The 25,232-nt window shown below is 39.7% G+C and overlaps 1 protein-coding gene across 2 annotated transcripts; it reads left to right on the top strand.

Moving 5' to 3' along the window:
• Positions 1–8,188: 8,188 nt before the first annotated feature.
• Positions 8,189–15,852, top strand: LOC129432508 (scavenger receptor cysteine-rich type 1 protein M130-like). Of its 2 annotated transcripts, XM_055190963.2 has the most exons (6): positions 8,189–9,782; positions 10,118–10,423; positions 10,522–10,821; positions 11,361–11,455; positions 14,992–15,084; positions 15,190–15,852. In XM_055190963.2, the coding sequence occupies exons 1-6, from the start codon at positions 9,671–9,673 to the stop codon at positions 15,217–15,219; spliced, it is 936 nt and encodes a 311-aa protein (XP_055046938.1). In that variant the 5' UTR covers positions 8,189–9,670; the 3' UTR covers positions 15,220–15,852. The 2 variants fall into 2 exon arrangements, with proteins under 2 accessions (XP_055046938.1, XP_055046937.1); XM_055190962.2 differs by having other exon boundaries at positions 14,992–15,852.
• Positions 15,853–25,232: the final 9,380 nt, after the last annotated feature.

Below are 25,232 nucleotides of genomic sequence, written 5' to 3' on the forward strand. Positions count from 1 at the left end.
ATGATAGAAAAATTTGTAATAAATAAAAACTTTTGAATAAGTACTATATTTTCTTCAAGTTACATATTTTGTTCTTTTGGGTACTTTGTTACTATAATGCTACTATAGTGTATGTAATACAACTTATAACAACTAGTTTTCTGCACCTCAAAGGCCCATAGTCGCTACTATAAATGTTTTGTAGGGATTCAGACAATTTGTTCAAAACCTGGATGATGAATCACGCAGGTAGGAGGCCCTGGAACCTAATAAGTAATAACATAGCACTTAACTCTTTCGCCGCCATTGACGAGATATCTCGTCAATTAAGAGAAAACGCTTCCCCGCCAATGACGAGATTTTTCGTCTTTCCGCAATACCGCTATTATCCACCAGGTGGCGCACTTCCGCAACTTAGCGCCTCATGTGAAAGAGAAAGAACTCAGTGTATGTTTTAAAGATCGCTCTGCATCTGATCTCTATCAAAAGTCCTTCGCAAAAATGGAATTATCTCAGCTTTTTGCCCAAAATTGGGTGTTTTTGAAGAAACCTACCCATGTTTGAGAGGTGATTACAAGAGAACTTATGAAGGTAGGATGAAACGTTTTTTTTTTGTTTGAAAGCAGAGGGTCTGTTCTTTCATCTGATATATTGTTTGTTTATATATTTAAAGAAGAACATTTTCTGGAAGGCATTAAACGTTTGTGAAAATCATGAAAAATGCTGGCGCTGGCTGGCAACTTTTTAAAAAAACGCTGGCGGGGAAAGAGTTAAGCAGTGTTTCATAATAAAGTTGACTGTAGTGAAATAATGTAGTAACGGTCGTCTGAACTCTCTGGATCAAGCTCGAACTGGTACAGACACCATTTATAGAGAAATATAACTGTTTGTTTACGTTTATGCCTGTGATTCTCAGGACTGGAAAATCCATGCGTAGTCAGAGGCGTAACCTTTCAAACACACGCTGAACCCAGTTGACCAATAACAGTTGAGTAGGTCATCTGACCAATCCAAGTACACTAGACATTTTGGAAGGCGTGTTTTAAAGAGACATGAACTAAATCCGAGCGTTTTACAGACAGGGTAAAAACGGTGAGGTACTGTATGTAGGCAATTTATAAGAATAATAATGCACTGGTTCAAGTTTTAATCACATATATGTACTATGGGAGACCAATATTGTCACGGTGAAATCCGTGTCATGTTTTGTGTCTGTTCCGATTGTCATCACCTGGACTCTTGTTAATTAATTACCTGCCTCATCACACCTGTGTATCGTTAGTCTGTTTGTATATATACCCCTGCCTGTTGTATGTGCACTTGCCGGATGATTGTCGCTGATGTCATGTTTGTTTCCAGTGTTCCAGTCATTGTTCTTACCTGCCCGTGTTGTTCCTCGTGTTTCATTTCATGTTATTTATATTAAATGTTACCCTTTCGTGTGAACCCTGCGTTTGTGTCCTTACTCGTGTTCCCGATCGTGACAAATATATTACAATAATGTGCTAATTTATTAACAAAATAGGTGCTCTTTAAGTAACAATTAGTTACTTAATACCTTTTTAATAGTCATTACTATTACATGTTGAATAAATCCTGGTGAACAAATTTTACATTAACTAAGACTTATTTAAATGACCATAAATTAACTATATATTAACAGTTGCTGTAAATTAGTTATGATGTGCGTGTGGGTGTGCGTGTGCACTATATGATCACATTTTGATTCATCTATATTGATTTATAATTAACTCAAATCCATTGTGCTCTTTAACAATAAGAAACATAAAAATTAACTCCGATCTTAATTACTAAATCATTATCAGGTTTGTGTGCTGCTGCGCATTCATGTGTGTGATAAGCAAACGTGCGTTGTTTATCCAGAGTAGCAGAGGAGTTTTGCATGTGTGTTTGATGCGCTGGATTACATTGAAAAGTCTCAACCGGGTTATGAGTTGTATGCGGTAAGTAAGACTTTTGTGTTATCTTGGAAAAATAAATGACACGAACATGTAGTGAATCATAAGTTAAACAGTGTTGTATAGTGTTACATGACTCGTACTTACTCGTCCCGCAGTAGTAACTGCTCCTTCTGAATTTTTTGTACGTTATCGGAAAGAATCTGTAAAGTTGACCCGTCTTTTATAAATCTGATTAAAATGAAGACTCTTTGAAGATATAAAGGATGTAATACTACTCTATAGGTACTCCAGATTAACATCAGATATGCAGAAACAGCTTGTGTTATGGGAGCTTTAATATTTTGCAGCATTTTACACTGTAAGTTGCTACTGCAATAAGTGAGTGAACCAAACCTCAATCTTCCAATAAACAGGTGAAGAGACATCCATGTGGACATACAGCTTTATTTGGATGTTGTATGTGGCAAAAAGGGCAGGTGAATCCTGCAAGTCTAAATAAACACCTGTAGGATATTCCATAAAGACAAAGATGTTGACCAAAAGAGGGCAATTTTTCTAAATGAATCACTTTAGTTTACTATTTTGTTTTTGTGTCATTATTACACTGTGCTCTAATGCTTGATTCTTATTGGCCAATGATGGCTTTCTAAGGTCTTGGGTCACCCTAAATGGATTTATTAAAACAACTGCCTAAATGTGCATTATTCTTCAAGTTACATGGCTGCTTACCAACAGGGGTAAACATATGGACACAAAATATTGATTTGATTTCTTTTATAGCTCATTTGTGAGAAATGCAAACCATCTGCAATAGAAACAAAACATTTCCCAGTGGTTTCAAGTCAAAACACGTTTAAACAATATCAACCGGCTGGCTCTACATTATCCTTTAAGTACATCACAGTAATGTTGTGCTACTGAATGATATAAAGACATTGGGTCTCATTCATGAAACATTCGTAAATATGTGAGTGATTTGCACGTAAACAGACCTTCCCGAAAACTCTCCTCCTGATTCACAAATACTTCGTAAACGTCAGATTTGATAGTTAAATGTGTGTATGTGCTCATGAATTGCAATCAGTCGTACATGGGATGCGCGTGCACGCTTATTCTCAATTACCATAAATCCCGCCCATTAAATCCGACTGACAACTATATATGGGCATCATATTATGACACCAAGCAAAGGATTTCAATATGTGTTCATAACAGCGAATGAAAAAGAAAAATTTCTCAGATGCAGAAATTGAAGTTTTATTATCAGAAGTTAATTCAAAACGCCACACTTTATTTTCAAGCATACATAGTGGGGTATCAGGTCCTAAAAAAAGGAAGCTTGGCAGCACATTACAGCTGCTGTAGGAGTTTCATCTGTTAATTGAACAGTCCCTAAAAGAAAATGGTTCGACATGAAGCTTGACTGCAAAAAAAAACTAATTAGTTCACTTCAAAAAAATCTTATTCAAACTGGAGGAGGGCCACCACCATCATCATAATCGAGCATATCTATATGTGATGAACGCATCATTAGCATAATTGGCGAAACCTCTCTGTCGGGTACAATTCCCGATGGTGACAGACAGTGATGCTATTACTGGAGCTCATCATAAAAGTGAAAAGAAAAAACGTATATAATTACTGTATATAGTATTTTTTAAAAATGCTGTGTAATATAAACACTATTAAGGTGAATTAAAATACAGCCTTATTGATGAGCAAAACGTCCGGATGTTAAACGCACACTTTACGCGTGGTTGGGAGCAGGTGTAGATTTCTTTCATACCAACTAACATTTGGAAAATACGAACATTTTCATGAATCTGAAAATTTACGCCAAAATTACTTTATGAACGATTTACACAAAAATTCGTTCTGCTCGTGTTTCATGAATGAGACCCATTGTCCCAATGGCTCAAAACTGGGCTCTAATTGAGTAGCATGCACAATAAGCTTATCAAATTAAAGTGCATTAAAACACCCTCACTGATCACAAAGAACTACATTTTATAAACACAGTGTTGCAACTGAACATTTCTGCAACAATACTTGAAAAAAAATGTCTTGAAGTCACTTGGGAAAAGTCGGTTTGGATAAACCCATCTGCTAAATGCATATGTAAATGAGAAGACATTGTCTACTGAGTCATTTGAGAGGAGGAGCAGACACGCAAGGTGACTCCAAGCACAAATAAAAACATCTGCACGTCTCATTGACTTTATTTCAATCTGAAGACAAAGAAACTGCAGAACAGGAGTGACATTTTACCAGGTTAAAGAAATCTAATAATTGGTGAATGGTTCTGTTTTACCATGTTTTATCATATATTGACAACATGTGTCATAATTCTGATGTAGTTTGCTTTGATTGTCTTTTTTTTCAAATATTTTACATTTTTTCATCCTTTTTTATGTTTTCTTTTTTCTCGCCTTGTTATTATGCCTGCAAGTAAAAGAGATATATGTTCTATACTTCTTTAAATCTGCAAACATATCTACAGCAAATGTTGCAAAAATTACTTTAAAATCTCAAATATACTGTGTATATAATGCTTTATTTTGATTTATCATACAAGCTGATCAAATGAAATATTTTTTTTCTTTACAGGCATCATGTTTTTTTTCTTGTGCCTCGTTCTCTTGCTTGGTAAGATGAAACACACATGCCGAGACATGCACAACTTTAAATGCAATGTAAAACAATCAAAAATCGACATATATTTTTATGTTACTTAACAAATTTAGTTAAACAATTTCAACTTGTTGCAAAACCAAGTTGTTTTAACTTCATGCCATTTTTTTTACAGTCTACATCTTAGTATTACTGATTATACTCTTGCAGTAACATTTTGGTTGTTTTAAAAATTTGTCTTTAAATGACAAAAATGTAAATGTAAAGGTTTTATCGCTTGAATTCATGACTGTTTTGACATAATTTCCTATGAAAACAGCTTTTAGAAATGGACCTAGGGTAGAAGCTGATGTGAGGTTGGTGAATGGTTTTGATGCTTGCTCTGGAAGAGTGGAGCTTCTCCATAATGGAACGTGGGGAACAGTGTGTGATGATAATTGGTATGTACCAGTTGCTGCATTGGTGTGTAAAGAACTTGGCTGTGGAGATATTATAGACGAAAAGTCTTATGGATATTTTGGGGAAGGTTCAGGACCGATATGGATGGATGAAATAGATTGTGTTGGCAATGAAACCTCACTGGTAGACTGTGGATTTGCGGGGTGGGGAATAACCAACTGTGAACATGATGAAGACGCTGGAGTCATCTGTCAAGGTAAATCCACCAAACAGATGCAAAGAGATAATCAAGAGATGCTAAGCTTTTTTAATTCCATATCCTGTTTGTTTGTATAACATTAGGATTGGTTAGGTTGGTGAATGGCATGGACTCTTGTTCTGGACGAGTGGAGCTTCTTCATTATGGTCAGTGGGGAACTGTGTGTGATAACGACTGGGATATTTTAGACGCTGCAGTGGTGTGTAGAGAGGTGGGTTGTGCAGATGCTATAGAGGCAAAGACTGGTGCTTATTTTGGAGAAGGTTCGGGACAAATATGGATGGACGCTGCACAATGTTTTGGGATTGAGTCCTCAGTGGAGAGCTGTAACTCAACAAAATGGGGAATACAGAGCTGTACCCACTCAAAAGATGCTGGAGTCATCTGTAACCGTAAGCTAAAACTCATATGTTATGCAAAAATTTACTTTTATTTTGTATGAGATTAATCTAGATTAATTTATGCCCAGCCCTAGTTTAAACAGAAATGTAAACTCTGTCATTATTTATTAGACTTTAAACTGTTTGCTAACACAAATTGAGACATTTTAAAGAACCTTTATGTGACTTTTTTATTACAATTACATAATTGTAGGTCAGCACTTCCCAAACTGTGCCCCCCCCCAGTGGCCCATAGCAGTAATGCAGGGATAAATCAACATTTTAAAATAATTAAAATATTCTAATTGTTCTGAAATGTGATCCCCTCTCCTCCTTATTACATAAACACGAAACATACATAAAAACATTTTTTTTCCATTACAGAGAGATAAATTGCTTGTAAAGGGTTTTAGATTTTATAATTTTTTTTAAACATAGTTGTGTAATTCATTGCAAAATATTTGTTTGCTCAATTTGATGCATTATAATTGTAAATAGTATGCAAAAAGTATGTAGTTTTATGAGTTTAAATATATTTTAAAATAATGTTTACGTCATCTTTCACCAGAATATAAAAATATAAATTGGTTAATAAATGGTAATAATTTTGTGCAAAGAGACAATCTGCTTTATTAAATATATGTAATATACAAATGGGGGGGGGGGGGGGGTTGTGAAGCTTTTGCTATATTTTTGTTGGGCCTTACCACTCTGTAGTTTGGGAAGCTCTGTTGTAGGTCCTTCATTGTGAAAGATCTTCCAGTTGCCCAGACATCTCATTCACCATCCTACATTTTCAAACTGCACTGTTAATTTGACATTGTATAGAAGAGAGCTTAGACATCTCGTTTTGTTTTCTACAAAAAATTAAAGAGCATGCATCTTTGATACAGCATGAGGATGAGTAAATAATGGCAGAATTTTATTTGATCATTTCTACACTCTCAGAAAAAAAGTTGTTGCTGGAATGATACCTCTTAAAAATCCTAATTCCATTTTGATAGAGATATGTACTTTTTTGGTATCCCAATGTGTATCTTTCAGGTACCAATATGCACCTTTTAGGTACAAAAGTTCACTTTTTAAAAATTTACCGCCCCAATGACAACTTCTCACTGTACCTTTTTTCTAAGAGTGTAATAGCATTTCCTTTTATTTTTGTTTAGCTCCTATTAGGTTGATCAATGGCAGTGACTCGTGTTCTGGACGAGTGGAGGTTCTTCATGACGGTCAGTGGGGAACAGTGTGTACAGATTCCTGGGACTCTACTGATGCTGCAGTGGCATGTAAAGAGTTTGGATGTCCAACCGGTGCTGAACTGACAAGAAATTCATACGGACCTGGTGAGGGAATAATATGGATGGATGAAGTTGAATGTAGTGGGAGTGAACTGTCACTAAATGGGTGCCCATTGCTTGGATGGGGAAGACATGACTGTGATCATTCATATGATGCAGGAGTCATCTGTCGAGGTAGGATAGATATATATTTTTTCCTTTTCAATTTCTGCTTATCACTTTAAATTACTGCTTAGCGTATTTGTAATTGTTACAAACAATGTTTTTGTTAAATGGAGAAAACTGTATACAGAACCAGACCATATGTATGCTTAAGTCCAATCTGCAAAGCAGTGTCTGTGAACGGCTGTACAGATACAGTAATCACATTATACACAGATACAATAATGATAAGAACATTATAAAACTGTGTGAAGTATTTCTGTGTATCTTGTTTGTGTTTAGTTCTACTGTATGAAACACACAAGTAGATCGATGGTTTGTAGATCGATATGTGTAACCCAATTGACAGGGGGAAATTATTCATGTACTGTATTTTACATGAATCGTGGTATTTTTAATTTTTCAATTGCATTCAAAAATGCCTTGTGCACATACGCAGTGAAATTGCTGTTATGTTCTCGTCTTATAGTAACATCTTATTTAAATACTCGTCACAAAAACATGTAATAGCAAGGCAATGGCAACACACATTATTTAAGGAGATAGTTCGGTCAAAAATTTTAATAACACCATGATTTACTTATCCTCAAGCCATATGTCTATCCATTTTAATACAAACACAAATTTAGATATTTGTGAAAATGTCCTAGCTCTTCCAATCTTTAAAATGGATGAATATAGGGTCATGGGGCCTCATTTATAAAGTGTGTGCGGATAAAACGGGGCTGAAAACCTCCCACGCAAAGGTTGTAATCTATAACAAAACTTTTTGGTTTTTGGTGTAAAGACTTCACAGAGCAGTGAGCAAAACAACCCTCTGCATCTGTCTGCATTGTCACTACGAAACGTGCATACACTACGCTGATACTCTCTCCTGAATGCATAGAGGAGACTAAGATGGCGCGTTTTTGGAAGCTAGTTATTTTTGTTGATAAAGTTATAAATATGGATATTTCTCTTACAAATGCGCTTTAATTACCCTCTTTAGACTTGAAAGAGCTGGACCCTATATTCATCCTTTATAAAGCTTGAAAGGTCTAGGACATTTTCAGAAATACCTGAATATTGTATGAAAAGGGATGGATATATGTAACCTGGGTGGATTGAGGGTGAGTAAATCATGGGGTAATTTTAATTTTGGCTGAACTATCCCTTTAAGTGAACCATGGCAGTGAATTGTGAACATATAGTCATGCACTGAATGTTCTGCAGGGTTCATAACATTACATCAGGGGTGTCCGATCTTGCTCCTGGTAGGCTGGCGTTCCTGCAGAGTTTTGCTCCAACCCTAATCAAACACACCTGATCCAGCTAATCAGTGATGCGTGGGTCGTCTTGTAACCCCTGGGCCCGCTGGTAACCCGCGGGTCAGGTTGGGGCGGGTAAAGAAATTGTTACTCTATTCAATGGCGGGTCGGGGCGGGTTATTAAAAACAAATGTAAAAAACATGTATGTTGCGTCTAATTCCCTGTAGCATATATTAAATATTTGGGAATATATATATTTATATTTTATTAGGTTCTTTAATAAGGTTAAATTACACAGGCCTACGTGGCAAGTAACTTCCGCAAAGTAACTTGCACAACGTAACTTGATATACCCAAACCTTTGGTCTCACGTCACTGAAGTGCCAAGTAGCTCCTGCTGTGAACCACAACAGCAAAGCAAACGGGCCAAATATTTAATAAAAGCGGGACAGGCGGGTTGGAAAAACCGACCCACGCATCACTACAGCTAATCAAGGTCTTAAACTAGACATAAAAGAAATTTTCAAGCAGGTGTGTTGAGCAACATTTCAGTGTAACTCTGCAGGACACCGGCCCTCCAGGACCGAGCTGGGCAGTGGGCACTACAGCATTACATAAAGCAATAAAATAAAAAAATAAAAAAACTTTTTCAGACCCAACTTTGACTTTTTACATTCATCCAAAGGTGAACTTAGTGAAAGGACCTACGTGTGGTTTCAGTCAGCCTATTGAAATTGGTGCATGTAAACATAACTCTTGACCATCTACTTTTTATTCACTGTCCTTTAGATGTTCGACTGGTAAATGGGTCTGATCTGTGTTCTGGAAGAGTAGAGGTTTTACATAATGATTAATGGGGAACCGTCTGTGATGCTGGCTGGGATTTAACAGATGCCTCAGTGATGTGTTATAACATGGGTTGTGGGACTCCTATAGCAGCACCAACCGGGGCTTACTTTGGGCAGGGTTCAGGATCTGTGTGGCTAGATAGCGTGAGTTGTTCTGGAATTGAGGCAACACTGAAAGATTGTCCATCAAAGGCAATAGGAACAAGCACCTGCAGCCATGGACAAGATGCTGGAGTCGTCTGTAACCGTAAGCTTAAACTCTTTGTGATAAATATTGTATGTAGTTCGAAAAAATATAAAGGATATATTTGAGCATTTTTAATAACATGACCTTGATTCATTTTTAGCTCCTGTTAGGTTGGTGAATGGTGAGAACTCATGTTCTGGACGAGTGGAGGTTCTTCATGATGGAGTATGGGGAACAGTGTGTACAGATTACTGGGGTACTAAAGATGCTACTGTGGCATGTAAAGAGTTGGGATGTCCTACCGGTGCTGAAGCAAAATCATATTCCTACTTCGGACCTGGTGTGGGAGCATTATGGATGGATAATGTTCATTGTAAAGGGAGTGAACCGACACTAAGAGAGTGCAGATTTAATGGATGGGGAATTAACAACTGTGACCATTCATATGATGCTGGAGTCATCTGTCGAGGTAGGATGTATACATTGTTTTTCACTGTGCTGAACTGTAAGTGACTGCTTGGGATATTTGTGATTGAATACAAACAATGATCCTGTTAAAGGCATAACAACTACTCACATAACCAGACTTTATGTCGACTAAATAAATAATGATAAAAAATAGAATCCCTAAAAAGTAAGTGGAAATAAAAACAGTATTATAATATTGTGTAATATCATTATGTGAATCTTCTATGCATTGGCTAATTAGAGTAAATAGCTATATGTTATGCTGTATGTGTAAGGTGTAAGTTTTGCAAAATTTGCATTGACATCTAATTATGGTTTTCACTCACTCTCCTTTAGATGTTAGACTGATAAATGGATCTAATCTGTGTTCTGGAAGAGTGGAGGTCTTATACAATGATGAATGGGGAACCGTCTGTGATGCTGGCTGGGATTTAACAGATGCTGCAGTGGTGTGTAATAGCATGGATTGTGGGACTCCTGTGGCAGTAATGACTGCGGCTTACTTTGGGCAGGGGTCAGGACCTGTGTGGCTGGATGATCTGAGTTGTTCTGGGTATGAGCTATCAGTGAAAGACTGTCTATCAATACCATTAGGAACAAGCACCTGCAGCCATGGACGAGATGCTGGAGTTGTCTGTCGAGGTAAGTTGAAATGATCTTTCATGACTAAAGATCTCATCATAATACAATACAATGCCTGAAAGAGCTGATAATGTATGTTAAATCAACATTCTCTGCAGATATAAGGCTGGTGAATGGTATGGGTCCATGTGATGGCAAAGTTGAGGTTCTTTATGATGATCACTGGGGTGGAGTTTGTCACACTGGCTTTGATGTGAAAGCAGCTTCGGTTGTATGTCAAGAGCTAGGCTGTGAAAACACTGGAGAGCCACTGTCATATATGGGTCCATTTGATGGGCCAATATGGATGGGCAATCTTGCTTGTGCTGGAAATGAGTTAACATTACGGGACTGTTCATTTACTGGATGGGGTGTGAGCAGTTGTGTAAATGATCTTCATGCAGGAGTTATTTGCAACAGTAAGATCATTTTTAAAACTTTCTCTCTATGTCACATAAAAGGGTTATCATTCTAAAATAATAATTTTCCCATTATTTACTCACCCTTATGAAAAGATTACTTCCAGTCCCTGATTCTGATGGTCAATAGCTGTTTATTTAAAATAAAGCACAGATATGATCGCTGCACCCAACGATTCTGTGTATTGATAGTACAGTTTGGTTTGGTTCGGCTCAGCATACTTTTGAGGGCTTTTCTACTGGTTGCAGTACATAGTACCCAATACTTTTTTTAGTACCACCTCGGTTGGGGTTCCAAGCAACCCGAGCTGATAACAAAACGTGATGCGAAAACACAGTAGATCACTAACTGGTCTGAGAGAATTGTCAGCATCATCAATGTAAAAGATTAGCTTTATCTTCATGCTAGCTTGTGCTGTCTTGTGTAAACCTGGTTTGTAATTCAAGTACAGTATCTAACTTTTTGTTGCTTTTTTACCAAATGAAAAAAATAGATGTTGTTTTCTTGCTCTAAAGTACATTACCTTTAAATTTCATAGAAATTATGAGGCAAGGTGTGGTGAGGATAACGGTTACAGCTGACGCTGGCGTTGATGTCAGTAACCCAGATATCATAAAGAAGCTTTTGGACAAGGTAAAAGATATTTTTACTAAAGGCTGGCACACACATAAAGAAAATCAACAATCCTAACCCAGACAGCAGACGACTCTGGGCCGGATCAGCGCCAGAGCTGTTGACTTTGGCACAGATCCGGTGGCGGATCCGGCCCAGAGTCATCTGCTGTCTGGGAAGTAAAGTCCTGATCTTGTGCTTAAATCGATTTTCTTATCAGATTTTCCTGTGGTGTGTGGTGTTAAGAGTTATTGAATCTGCCCAGAATCACGTTGGAGACACTCCAATTGCAAATAGGAAATAGTCAACATGCTGAATATTTACGATCAGAAGTCCTGTTGTGTGTGGGGGAACCCCGACGACAAATGCCTACACACGCTGTAGATTGTCCTGTGAAACGAAATGATACCCAATCAGAAAGTGAGCTGTTGAAAAATCAAACCATTACAACAGCAGTCACGGTGCAACAGGCAAAGTCCAACGTGAGATGGAAATCTTTTTACACAGCTGTAAAAAGCAGTCCACAGTATTGGCATTTCTTTATGCCCATCGTCCGTCATGTTGTTTACTTATGCTGCATTTACACCAACAGCGATAGAGGCGTGAAGCACGAGTGATTTCAATGTTAAGTTAATGTAAAGACGCGTTGACGCTCATCTGGATGTCTTGTGTGATTGAACGCCTGGCATGGTACGCGCGAATGGTGCTTGTTGTGCATTTTGCGTTTGATGCGAATGTGCGGCTGACGCCCAAGTTGAAAAATTTTGACTTTGCCGCATTTTCACCCCGCGTTAACCAATCAGGAGCCTGCTTGCTGCTGTGGCAGCAGCCCCGCCAGGAGTCACTCATTCAACATGAAGGAACGCTTGATATTGTCCGTGAGCAGTCACCCGAAGCTATACGACACAAGTTCTCAAATTGTAAATACACATTTCACTTTTGAGTCATGTGACGTTTATCGACCCGCACCGTTTATTTTCCCTCTATAGACCAAATACAGACCGGTAACTCTCTCGATAAATGCACAATTAACATCAGCCATCTTGCAAACAGACAATCGCATAGCACTTGCCCCTGCCACAAGAAATGGATTTCGCCTCTGATGCGCATCAAATGCTTGCTTTTTCCACGTGTCTACTTCGCTCTAGATGCGCGAATGCATTCAAACTGTTCAAGCAGGAAACTAGGCGAGGTAGACATGACTTTGACGCCTCAAACGCGGGTGGTGTAAACGCAGCATTAGAAGTCATGTTTGACCATGAGAGACATTGGCCCTCATTTATCATTCTTGGGTAGAAACGGGCGTATATGTTGGCGTAAGATTATGCTTACACTCCTCTCACCGCCTGATTTATGAAACTGTGCGTACCGTTGATATTCAGGTGTACGCAATATCTGCCCTTCATAAATGCCGCGGCCGAAAACGATCGTCATTAGAATAACAAGCACATATAAATTCAAGTCTCCGCCTCCCCCACGCCCTCATTTTACGCCATTGACACACGAAAGACGGCAAAGAAGAGAATCCGGGGAAGTGAAAAGAAACAAAATTGTTTTATTTGGGAGTTTAAAGAGTGCAAAGACACATTAATAATTGAATGACAATTTGTAATATTCTTATTATTATTTTTATTATTAATTGATATCTAGAAGAATAATTATTTATTTATTATTATTTACTGTTGCCTACATCTAAATTCTATGTCTGCTTAATGGTTCAGTTAATTTTTTTTAAATAATATTTTAAAACGATGTAGTAACTTTTGTAGTGTGTTTTTCTTTATTTACATACAGTTGTTTTTAGCTAAGATCCAGTTTGATACGGAGCTCCGGATATAATTCAAATTAACAATTTGTTTCCACGACATCCACATGTTTTAGCTAAGCTAATTCATAATTTGAAGTAATAATAATTGTAATAGTAATTACGAAATATTATAATAATTAATTCCAAGGAACAAACTGTTGAATATTGGGAACAAATTCTAAATTTATGGCCATACTTCAGACTAAATAAGAAAAAGAAGTGTCCATAATGTAGCATAAAAAATAATTTGTGGCCATAATTTTGTCCGCATGTCATCATGATCGGATTTACGGCTCCATTCAACACAAGCATTTTACCTTACCTCATCTGTATTTATTTATCATCGAATGGTACGTAACTAGCTTACCTTTTATTGCATTACCATGTTTTCGTAGCACATCCTTGTGCTTTCTTGCAATGTGCCGCTTCAGATTCCAGGAAGAATATTGCTAACTCTTTACCGTCTCTCCGCACTCCCTTTCAATTTTTTCTTCCTGCTCAATCTTAACTTTGATTTTTACTTTACATTTATGTATAGGGCTTGAATTCCATAACTTATTGCTAGACGTTTTTACAGATTCTCGAACTAGCAAATTATCAAAGGGCGTTCTGGGTTCAACGAGCGGTGCTGAGGGAGCGGAATTTTCGGAAAGGCGCTTTGATGGTAATATCAACCCATTACCGCACCGCTCAACGCTCCGCTCCGTTCACATGCTCGCTCTGAAACATCAGGTAAAGCGCACAGGCTCTCAACTGAAGGAATACATATGCATATATCAAATGCTTTGGTAAAGTCTCACAAATTAAACATTAAACATTGTTGCATAAAAATAAACACTGAAGTTTATAATTACTGTTTTTTACAGTGGGTCATAATATATAATATTTTTTAGTTTGTCAGTGCTTTTTGGGGTGTTAGGAAGTGTTTGCGCATTTCTGCACTCACTCAAAATGTGCGTACACGACCTCCTGAGCTGGCGTAGGATTTGAGCGTGCCGTACGCCAACGTCCATATTGATAAATCTCAAAGTCACCGTGGTTTTGGGTGTACGCAAGGTGTACGCTGGAAATTTGGTGTACGCACTTTTGATAAATGAGGGCCATTGTGAGATCTCAGCGAGATTTCCTGTGTTTTCAGTGGAGACTCGTATTGTTTGTAAAGTTAGTCTGATGGGATATGGTGTGCTTTCATGACCACATACAGTACTATCGGCACTCCACACACTATAGGAACAAAACCTAATGTTTGTGGCCTCTCACGTTTTGAAAATTTGATTTTTAAGGAAAGTTAAATGATTTTTAGTGTGGCCCTAGCTTAAAGGGAAAGTTCACCCAAAAATGAAAATGTTTGGTTCTGGTGAACGCAAAGAAAGACATTTTAAGGAATGTTTGAAACCAAACCATTTATGAGCCCATTCACTTCCATAGTTTTTTCCTACTATAAAAGTGAATGGGAGGAATGGTTACAAACATTCCTCAAAATATTTTTCTTCGTGCTCATCAGAACCAAGGAATTTCTATGTGTTTGTAACAACATGAAAGGGAGTAAATGATAATGGAATTTTCATTTTTGTTTTTAAACTATCACTTTAAGTTCACTGACCACTTTTTATCTATTGGAGAGGGAAGCCCAGACACAAAAATTTCTATTGATAATAATATGAACTGAATAAGTGCCATAACTTGTGTTATAATAATATATGCTGTGTAATAAATGAGGTTTCATGCTATAAGGATTTCAATTTGATAGATAAGCAAAGTGGTTAAAGGTCAAGGGGATTATTTGACAAACTGGAAAACACAGCCTAATGGGAATGTATTTCAGGAAATACCAACGCTGCAGGTACACGTTGCTCTCTATTTTTACATGGATATGTATTTATTCATTAATTTACACAAATACATAATGAAATACTACAATATAAAAACTATTGTGTTGTTTTCACAGGTCGTAACTGAATGCAATAAAGATCAATAATCTCTAACTAATTATAAAAATATAATGGTAATCCTATTATTTTAGCTTTTGCTTCACTGTCTGTACCCCATACAGATATCTTTTTAAATACTAAATATTGTATATAATAGAAATAAAAGCATAAACTGTACTGATGCAGAATCTGGATGGAAGACCGCTTTTAAAGTTTTTACCTAGATATACAGAAAAAATGCCTTATGAATTTGTCAGTGTTTCCCAGAATGTTTTCTCCCTATAAAACTCCTGAATCAACTTCAACTTGTTTACTACTTTTTACAAAATCATCCTACATAATGTAAAGAACATTCTGTAAAATATAACCTTGATATATTGAATATTAAATGAATAAGGTCATGTCAATTATTTAAATCAATAAGTGAAATCAAACTTTAATGCACCTAATCTCATCATTAGATTATTAGGCTTTAACCTGGATGTCACAATCAGGCATGCAAATCTATTTGCACAAAGAATTTGCTTTCAAAGTAAGAAAAAACCCACTGCTTGTTTTATCCAAGAAGTCATTTGATAGTTAAACAAGATTTGGTTGAGAATTCTTTTCCATTTACACAAATGAGAGAATAAATATATTATGAAAATGTGAAATAATATAAACTGACTGAATTATATGTAAAAAAAAAACGTGTAAATATAAGCTTATGCTGTTGACTGTGATTGCATTCAATAAAAGCTAACTGAGTTCAGTCATTAATGTAAAGTGTGTTCATTATCGCTAGGCAGTTTATAGTATTTCATTATTTAATTAAAGGATCAATATAAAACATTTAGTACACCAATCAACCAATAACATTTTATTTTAGGCACTTTTTAAAACAATAGTCAAACCTACTATGGTTATAAAAGCTAAATACGTTTGTATTTTTATTAGGGCTGTGAATCGATTAAAATGTTTAATCTAATTAATTACATACTCTGTGATTAATTAATCTAAATTAATCGCCTACATAATTTTTGCTGTGAAAGTATTAAATATTTCTTTTTAAATAAATCAGTGAATAATCAGCATTAGTGACAATGAAGCTCAAAAACTTTTTTATTATTACAGTATTTGAAGAGTTTGGTTCCAAAACGCAATAAATCCATTTTGACAAATTTTGGTAAAAACGTGTTTTCTATACCAAGAAAGTGACAAGATGAAAACAACTATTTTCTGTTACAAACTTTCACACAGCATCTTTAGGTTATAAAAACATAAAAAATTCAAATCCATAAGTTGATTTTCAAAGATTTATTATAAAAACGGATAATTTTTTCCACAAAATGCAATAAATCCATGACAAGTTTTTATTCAAAATGCTATAAATCTATTGAATCAATAGCCTATATAAATGTGCATTCATCTTTGCCATGTTATATTCATTTAGTTGACTAGTTGTACACACTAATTCCGGGCACGCTCAATGTAGAGGCGGATGTGCTCTCTCGGGCTGCGCGTCCCGGCGAATGGCGGCTCCACCCCATAGCGGTTCAGCAGATTTGGAGACGTTTCGGCAAAGCACAGATAGATCTGTTTGCTTCCCCAGAGACGACTCATTGTCGCCTGTTCTATTCACTAACCAACGACTCGCTCGGCGTGGATGCATTGGCACACAGCTGGCTGCGAAACATGAGCAAATACGCGTTCCCTCCAGTGAGCCTCATTGCACAAACCCTATGCAAAATCCGGGAGGATGAGGAGAGCGTGCTGTTGGTGGCACCGTATTGGACAACCAGGAGTTGGTTTCCAGAAGTCTCTCTCCTCACGACAGCCCCTCCTTGGAAGATTCCCCTGAGGAAGGACCTTCTTTCTCAACAAGAGGGCACATTATTGCACCCACGCCCCGACCTTTGGAACCTCCATGTGTGGCCTCTGGACAGGGCACGGAGTATTTGAGTGATTTGCTGCAAGAGGTATCTAACACTATCGCTGCTGCGCGAGCGCCGTCTACGAGACAGGCTTACGCGCATAAATGGAACCTGTTTGTCAACTGGTGTTCTTCCCAACGTGAGAACCCCCGAGAATGCCCGATTAGTGTTGTGCTTTTGTATCTCCAGCATCGTTTGGAGAATAGGCTGTCACCATCCACTATTAAGGTCAATATCGCTGCGATATCAGCTCACCATTCACCCGTAAACGGTAGGACAGTGGGTCAGCACGACCTGGTCATTAGATTTCTCAGAGGCGCTCGAAGGCTGAATCCTTCGCGTCCTCCCTCTATTCCTCCTTGGGACCTCTCCTTGGTGCTGAAATCACTCCAGGAAGCCCCATTTGAGCCTCTGCATAGCGTGAGTGTTAAATTTCTTACTATGAAGACGTTAACTCTCCTTGCTTTGGCTTCTGTTAAGAAGATAGGGGATATTCATGCATTTTCGATGATTCATGCCTTCAGTTCGGGCCAGCTGCATCCAGCGTAACACTGAGACCCCGGCCCGGCTTCGTGCCCAATGTTCCCACCACTCCTTTCAGAGATCAGGTGGTGAACCTGCAAGCGCTGCCTTTGGAGGAGGCAGACCCAGCCATGGCTTTGTTGTGCCCTGTTCGTGCACTATGTGTATATAGACAGGACGCAAAGCTTTAGGACCTCAGACCAGCTCTTTGTTTGTTATGGTGGTCAGCAGAAAGGAAAAGCTGTCACCAAGCAGAGGATGTCCCATTGGATTGTGGATACTATAGCCCTTGCATATCAAAAGCAAGACGTGCCTTGTCCATTTAATTTACGTGCTCACTCTACACGCAGTGTGGCATCATCTTGGGCACTGGCTCGCGGTTCCTCGCTAACCGATATGCTGCAGGCTGGGCGACACCTAATACGTTCACAAGATTCTATAGTGTTCGTGTCGAGCCGGTATCCACTCGGGTTCTTTCTGTTAACTAGTTAAGAACACCGAGGGTCGGCTCGTGCGTCGGCTTGGAGCCTCTATTTTGGTGCTGCACATTTGCACCATTATGGAAGGCCGTCGAGGCAAAAACGTCAAAAAAACTGTTTTTGCTCTCCTCCACCGCCATGATAGCCGATGTTGCATAGCATCCGCTGTCAGCCTATCACTGATGTATTCTCTGTAAACCTGTGTAGGCTAGGCGCCCACATTTGTCCCCTACGTGGGGTTCATTTGTGTGTATAGTCCGTGGGGTTCTAGTCCTCCACGTTTTTCTTAGCAGAGCCTGCTCTGCATCTCTCTGGATACCATGTATTGTTCGGAGACTTTTTTCGAGCAACCTGTTGGTTGTTTCATATATTTTATGTCATCCAGTGTTCTAGCTCCGCTCAGTTTAGACGCTTCCCCAGTTCGCTGGTTCACTATTTTGGGTTAAGGAACTGGTAGTGACCGGCCTTCTGCATTTCGCCTTAGGTTCCGCCCCTTATGTGGAGGGCGGAGGGCTTTTGCAAGCACTGGAAGGTTCAGCTGCAGTGGCGTTTTGGTAGGGATTCCCAATTCGTCACGTCGTGACCGACTAAAAGGGAACGTTTCGGTTACGTAGGTAACCCTCGTTCCCTGGAGGAAGGGAACGGAGACGTCACGTCCCGTTGCCACAGTTTGCTGTTCCATTGCTGTTTTCAGGCCGGGCACTGTTGCTCGGCTTCTCAGCAATAATATAGCTGATTTGGTATTATGCACCTGCAGCTTATATACGCACTTGGCGGGGCGGCGCCGGCATTATGCAAATACCTGCATGCCAAGTTCATTGGCGTTTTCATAGTTTCTCGAAGTAGATAGGTTCCCCAATTCGTCGGTCACGACGCGACGTCTCCGTTCCCTTCCATCAGGGAACGAGGGTTACATACGTAACCGAGACGTTATTTTAGTCTCTGACATATGCAAACTTACATTTTAGATAGTGTGTACTAAAGAAAGCAGAAAATTTGTCTACAGGGACACAAGATGAGCTCGGTTGAGCTTAAGTCAGGCTTTAATTACTTGAAATATTTCAATGTAACTGCATTCTTTTGCCTCCGGTCACTCTCTGTGATATTGTAAATGTGGTGTACCAGGGCGTAGAAAGCTTTTCAAAAGTGCAGGGGATGGATGAAATTTTGAATTTGATATAAAAACAAGACACATGCGTGCACCTGGGCTGGAAATAAGCACCACCCACAAACACATTGCCTCTCTTCCTTCATAGACCTCTTTCAAAAACTGTAACATTCATTTCATTGCTCACCTGTAAACATTTATGTGCTCTCTCTAAAAGCTCTCAAGACTGTGACTGCTAAATTTTTCTTACTTGCACCCTGAATAGAGGAAATATAAAAAAATGCCCACACAAAGCTTTTTTCTGGTGGTGTAAATAATGTAACAATTTACTGTTTTTAAACATTAAAATAATATACACTTTTCATTCCTAGTTCTTCAACAGGTATGCAAACTATGTCATCATTTCTCAAATTTTTTTCCTCAGCAGGTACAATCAAACAAAACAGGTAAGTATCCACAAAGTATTCAGCCAATCAAAAAACAATGCTCAAAATATCAAAATCAACTGCACTAGCAATAAACCCATAAATACGCTGCTTAACAAATGGCAATTTGTACCTCCTCGTCTTCAATTCTCTGCCTTCTTCATCACAGTTTCTTTATACATTGCATGCCACATAGGCTACATAACTAAATTTAGCTGCTGAACAATATCCCAATTAGCAAAAAAAAAACATTAATCTAAAAAACTAAATATACAGTAATACCAAAAACACTTGACATGTCAACAAAACATAAACAGAACATCTTCCCAAACCCATATCAACATTTTTAAAAACCTCGAAAGCACACTCATTCAAAGTACCTAAAAAGGGAGATGTAAATAAACACAAGCTCCACCCTCCTCTGCACGAGTGACCGATAAATCTAACACACCAAGAGAGGAGGGACTTAAGGCAGAACAGCCAATCATCAGCCGGTCACACTCAAAGCCGGTGTCATGTTTGAGAGGGAAGGGGTAGCAGACACAGAGCAGCCGGCCAGAGAAATGGAGGATGACTGTAGTATGCATTTGTGCAAAACTGCAGAAAAAATGCAGGTGTTGAACCCTTTCACCAGGACCAGGTGTGACGCCCCTGGTTGTGTAATGTGGGTCAGAGTGCTTGTGCAGTATTTACATATTGTGTGCTGTGCAGTCAAATATAACAAGGGAAGTGAAATGATGTAATCTAAGACTGTCAGTGTCCAACTGTAGTAGCTTCAAGCCTGAGATGTTGTCCGTCTTTAATATAAATAAAGTAATAGGGTAATGGTGAGCTAATGTTGGGATGGTGAGGGGTGAAAGACCAAAGCATATTTTTACATATTGTCTTGGAATAAGGGATCAATAACAGTATGTACTCAAAACATGTATCGCATCAACCTATGATTCATATTATCAATTAATTAGTAAAGTATATAGGTCTACTGTAGTTAAAGCACCACTATGTAGTTTCCATGTAAAAATGACTTACAGCTCCCCCATGTGGTTGTAAAGCGCAACAGTGCCTGGTATCAGACACTCTTCTGCAGGCAGGGGGAGGGGCGGGCTGTGTTTCCTACCCTCCACCGCCACTTTCAGAGTGTGCTTGTAGCAGCTAGGAGGTTGCTCAGGTTTCAGCAACATTACAATTTGTCCAGTTAAAACCTGTTCTATCACTGAAATAATTTTAGAGACATTATTTAAAGGTAAAAAAAACGACATAGTGTTGCTTTAACATATAAATGTCATTTTTAAGGAGCTAAGCAACTGAATAAAGATGAAGTAAATATTAAAACACCTGCAAATCTACCATGAATGTGCAATAAAGCAGTTTGCATTTTCCCTGGTAATGGAAATCAGCAAGTGGAGAAAATGTGAAATCCAAGCTATTGCAAGCACGCAAATAGTACTGCAGAGAAATTCAATTCAATTTTATTTATAAGCACTTTTCACAATTATTGAATTGTTCCAAAGCAGCTTTACATTAATAAAAGCAAGAGAAATCAAAGTAAAATCAGAGGACTTCAAAAGTAGCAAAGTACACCGGCTAAGATTAAACCATACTAGTGAGCAGAGTAGTAATGTAACGTATAGTAGAACATTCTAACTTGAGCTAATGTCAGCTGACTCCCAAAGGGTTGAAAAAAACCTTTGAGAGAGAGCCAGACAGCTGATCCTATAGGAGAGACAGACGGTTTCAGGAGTTACTACATAAACAAGCGGCTTTTCTGAAACACACATAACTTAAACTCTGGTAAGAATAAATAACAACAAAGTCCTTTTAAAGTGGTTTATTTATATAACAAGCAAAATAAACAATTTGAGTGGGTGCCTGCGGTCACCCGGGGTTACAAGTCATCCAAAAATATATAATATATAATGATATTCGGGTCGCGGTCGGTCAGGTCGTTTGAAATAAAGATGGCAATTAACTATTTTAAACAATTACTACTTTTAAAAAAATGCAAGCGAGGGAGCGGGTCGGGTACAAATGTATTTTTTATTTTTTTGCAGTCCGAGTTGTGGGTGAGTTAGTTGAAAACGTCAGTCGGGCGCGGGTTGTTCCGCGCATCCCTGCTAGGAAACCAAAACATTCGTTATTTTCGACATGGTATTTGTTCAAGAGTTCAGTTTTCCATTAAACAAACAGAAACCAGAAGTAAAATTCCGACCAGACGCATAATAGCGTCACCACACGTGCATCCGATGAAACAGTCTATATTATATATTAAATACTATATTATACAATTTTATGGGAATTAAAAAGAGTAAAAAATAATAATTAAAAGTTAAAGGGACAGTAAGTAGGGTTTAAGTGTTTTATTATTCAAAATCAATGTCTTTATTCATGAATATGTCCTCTTTGGGGTCAAATGACCTCTGCCAATGATCTGACTTTTCTTTGTAAGCTTAGAATTTCTTCTCTTTACTTACATTGAACGGGTAAGTCCAAGAAGGCTTCCATATCTTTCGCCGTATTGATAAATTATAATAGCAGAGAGAGACAAAAAGCACTAGCCTACCAACGCGTTTCCACAAGGCGTTTTAATTCAGAACACTTGAACCAGCTGCAACGGACAAGGAGATCAGTGATTACATAACGGCTACCGTAGTTGCACCACGCATTTGAAAAGGCGAGGCGCTAGAGAGCACTGTTTGTTTGAATGCAAAATACAATTTCACCACTAGATGGGGGTAAATCCTACTTGCCCCTTTAAAGGAAGCGGTTGGTTGTCTCTGCGCAAACTAGGCAATCCAGTAGCAAAAAATACTTTATACTATACAGTATATTAGTACTATATATTAATAAATAATACTTAATACAAAGAACAACACATTCACGAGTTCACACTTACAAATAATTCAGAACAGAGTTATTAATATGCGTATTTGGCGTGCTGTCCGAGGAGAGGGCTCCGAGCTCGTTAATGGACTGAGCCCGGAGCGCTTCCTGGCGGGGAGAGGGTTCCGGGCTCAGCCTTAGGCCCGAACCCAGAACAATCCCCCAAAAGATCGCAAACTAGCATCGGACAGCAGCCGGGAACTGTGTGTGTCCCCCCAAAAAATTGCTGAATGTAAAGTGGGAGGTAACGGGGCTCCTGCGGGATAGTAGAAAACATCACTGCTGTGACAGTTGGAAATTGTGAAAAGCAAGGCTCCTGCGGGAGCAGAGAAAACAGCACCGCTGCGGCGGTGGAGAAACAGGGCTCCTGGGGGAGCAGGGGAGACATCACTGCTGCGGCAGTGGGGAAATTGTAAGAGCAGGGCTCCTGCGGGAGCAAAGGAGACAGCACCGCTGTGGTGTTGGAGAAATAGGGCTCTTGCGGGAGCAGAGATTGTGACACTGCTGTGGCAGTGGAGAATGTGAGAAGGCATGGCTCCTGCGGGAGCAGAGATTGTGACACTGCTGTGGCAGTGGAGATTGTGAGAAGGCATGGCTCCTGCGGGAGCAGAGGGAATAGTACCGCTGCGGCGGTTGGGAAAAACAGGGCTCCTGCGGGAGCAGAGATTGTGAAAAGCAGGGCTCCTGCGGGAGCAGGGAAAGTGACACTGCTGTGGCAGTGGAGATTGTGAAAGGTGGGGCTCCTGCGGGAGCAGTACAGACATCACTGCTGTGGCAGTTGAGAAATTGTGAAAATTAGGGCTCCTGCGGGAGCAGAGGAAACATCACTGCTGTGGCAGTGGAGAATTTGTGAAATGTAGGGCTCCTGCGGGAGCAGAGGAGACAGTACTGCGATGGTAGTAGAGATTAGTGGAAGGCAGGGCTCCTGCGGGAGCAGAGGACAGTCACCGCTGTGAAAATAGGGTTCCTGCGAGGGCAGGGGAAACATCACTGCTGCGACAGTGTAGGAAAATTGTGGAAAGCAGGGCTCCTGCGGGAGCAGAGGAAACATCACTGCTGTGGCAGTGGAGGTTAGTGAAAGCGGTGCTCCTGCGGAGCAGAGGAAACAACATTGCTGCGGCGGTGGAGAGACAGGCATCTGCAGGAGGCAGAGGAAACATCACTGCTGCGGCAGTGGAAACGGGCTCCTGCGGGAGCAGAGGGAAACATCACTGCAATGGCAGTGGAGGTTAGTGAAAGCAGGGCTCCTGCGGGAGCAGAGGAAACAACACAGCTGCGGCGGTGGAAAACAGGGCTCCTGCGGGAGCAGAGGAAATGTCTCTGCTGCGGCAGTGGAGAGTAGGGCTTCTGTGGAAGCAGGGGAAACATCACTGCTATTGCAGTGGGGATTAGTAAAAGCAGGGCTCCTGCGGGAGCAGAGAAAATGACACCGCTGCAGCAATGGAGAACAGATCTCCTGCGGGAGATGGTAAAAACACCACTACTGCGGCAGTGGATTTTAGTAAAAATCTGGCTCCTGCGGGAGCAGAGGGAAAAATCAATGCTGTGGCAGTGGAGAGAGTCTTATAGTTTGTGTTGTCCTGGAGCTGGTGGAATCCGCTGATGAGGGTTTGTTGGGTTTCTCTGATGTGGGAGCGGTTTGATGTGAGAGTAGAGGAAACATCACTGCTGTAGTGGTGGAGAAATTGTGGAAGGGAGGGCTCCTGCGGGAGCAGAGGGAAACCACTTCCATAGCAGTGGGGGTTAGTAGAGTTCATGGAAAAAAGGGGGGCTCCTGCGGGAGCAGAGAAATGTCACTGCTGCGGCAGTGGATAAAGTCTAATAGTTTATACAGTCTTGGAGCTGGTGGGATCCGCTGATGAAGGTTTGTTGGGTTTCTCTGATGTGGGAGCGGTTTGATGTTAGAGCAGAGGAAAACATCACTGCTGTGGCGGTGGAGAAATTGTGGAAGGGAGGGCTCCTGCGGGAGCAGAGGGAAACCACTTCCATAGCAGTGGAGGTTAGTAGAGTGCAGAAAAAAAGGGGGGGGGCTCCTTCGGGAGCAGCGGAAACATCACTGCTGCGGCAGTGGATAAAGTCTGATAGTTTATGTGGTCTTGGAGCTGGTGGGATCCGCTGATGAAGGTTCGTTGAGCTTCTCTGATGTTGGAGCGATTCGATCGAATATAGGTTTTGGAGAAAAGGTCTGCTGGGAAGCCAGATAGGAGTAGGACAGATTTAAGGTGTTTTGGAACCGGAAGCGTGTAACCCGGCGATTTGAGTCATCTGTGAAGAGTGGGTTTGATGTGGATCTAGCCGGGGAGTCTCTGGAATGTAGATATGCTAGGAGAGTCTGGTATGGTTGAATTGGTGTTTGGAAGTTGAAGATGTAAATGGAATGGCATTTTCTCATTTGGTCCGTCTTGCTTTGTTTGATGGAATAAGAAATGGTATCGTTGTCCAGAAGTGATAGATCTGAAACTGTTGGGTGATTATTTGGATTGAAGTTGCAAGTGATGGCCAGAATGAACATTGCGTAAAGTATGAGGGTAGTGTTCGTGGAGTGGAAATCTTGACAAAGGGTGGAGATGCATATGGTGAGTATTTCTAAGGTTTCTGGCTGTCTTGCATCAGGACGGGTGGGGTGGGTTCTTTGGATTCCTAACGAGCGTGGATGTCTGGTTGCTGGCTATTACTGGAGAGGGTGAGCCGAAAAAGAAGTTTGTGGAAAATTTTGGATTCCACTTAGGTATC

Source organism: Misgurnus anguillicaudatus, chromosome 1, assembly GCF_027580225.2.
Source record: "Misgurnus anguillicaudatus chromosome 1, ASM2758022v2, whole genome shotgun sequence".
Classification (NCBI taxonomy): Eukaryota; Metazoa; Chordata; class Actinopteri; order Cypriniformes; family Cobitidae; genus Misgurnus; species Misgurnus anguillicaudatus.

Excerpts from the sequence above, each read along its gene's own strand:
- LOC129432508 (XM_055190962.2), top strand. The coding sequence starts at position 9,671 with ATGGATAATGTTCATTGTAAAGGGAGTGAACCGACACTAAGAGAGTGC. Across the intron at positions 9,783-10,117 it reads TGCTGGAGTCATCTGTCGAG|ATGTTAGACTGATAAATGGA; the intron begins GTAGGATGTATA and ends ACTCTCCTTTAG. Across the intron at positions 10,822-11,360 it reads TGCAGGAGTTATTTGCAACA|AAATTATGAGGCAAGGTGTG; the intron begins GTAAGATCATTT and ends TAAATTTCATAG.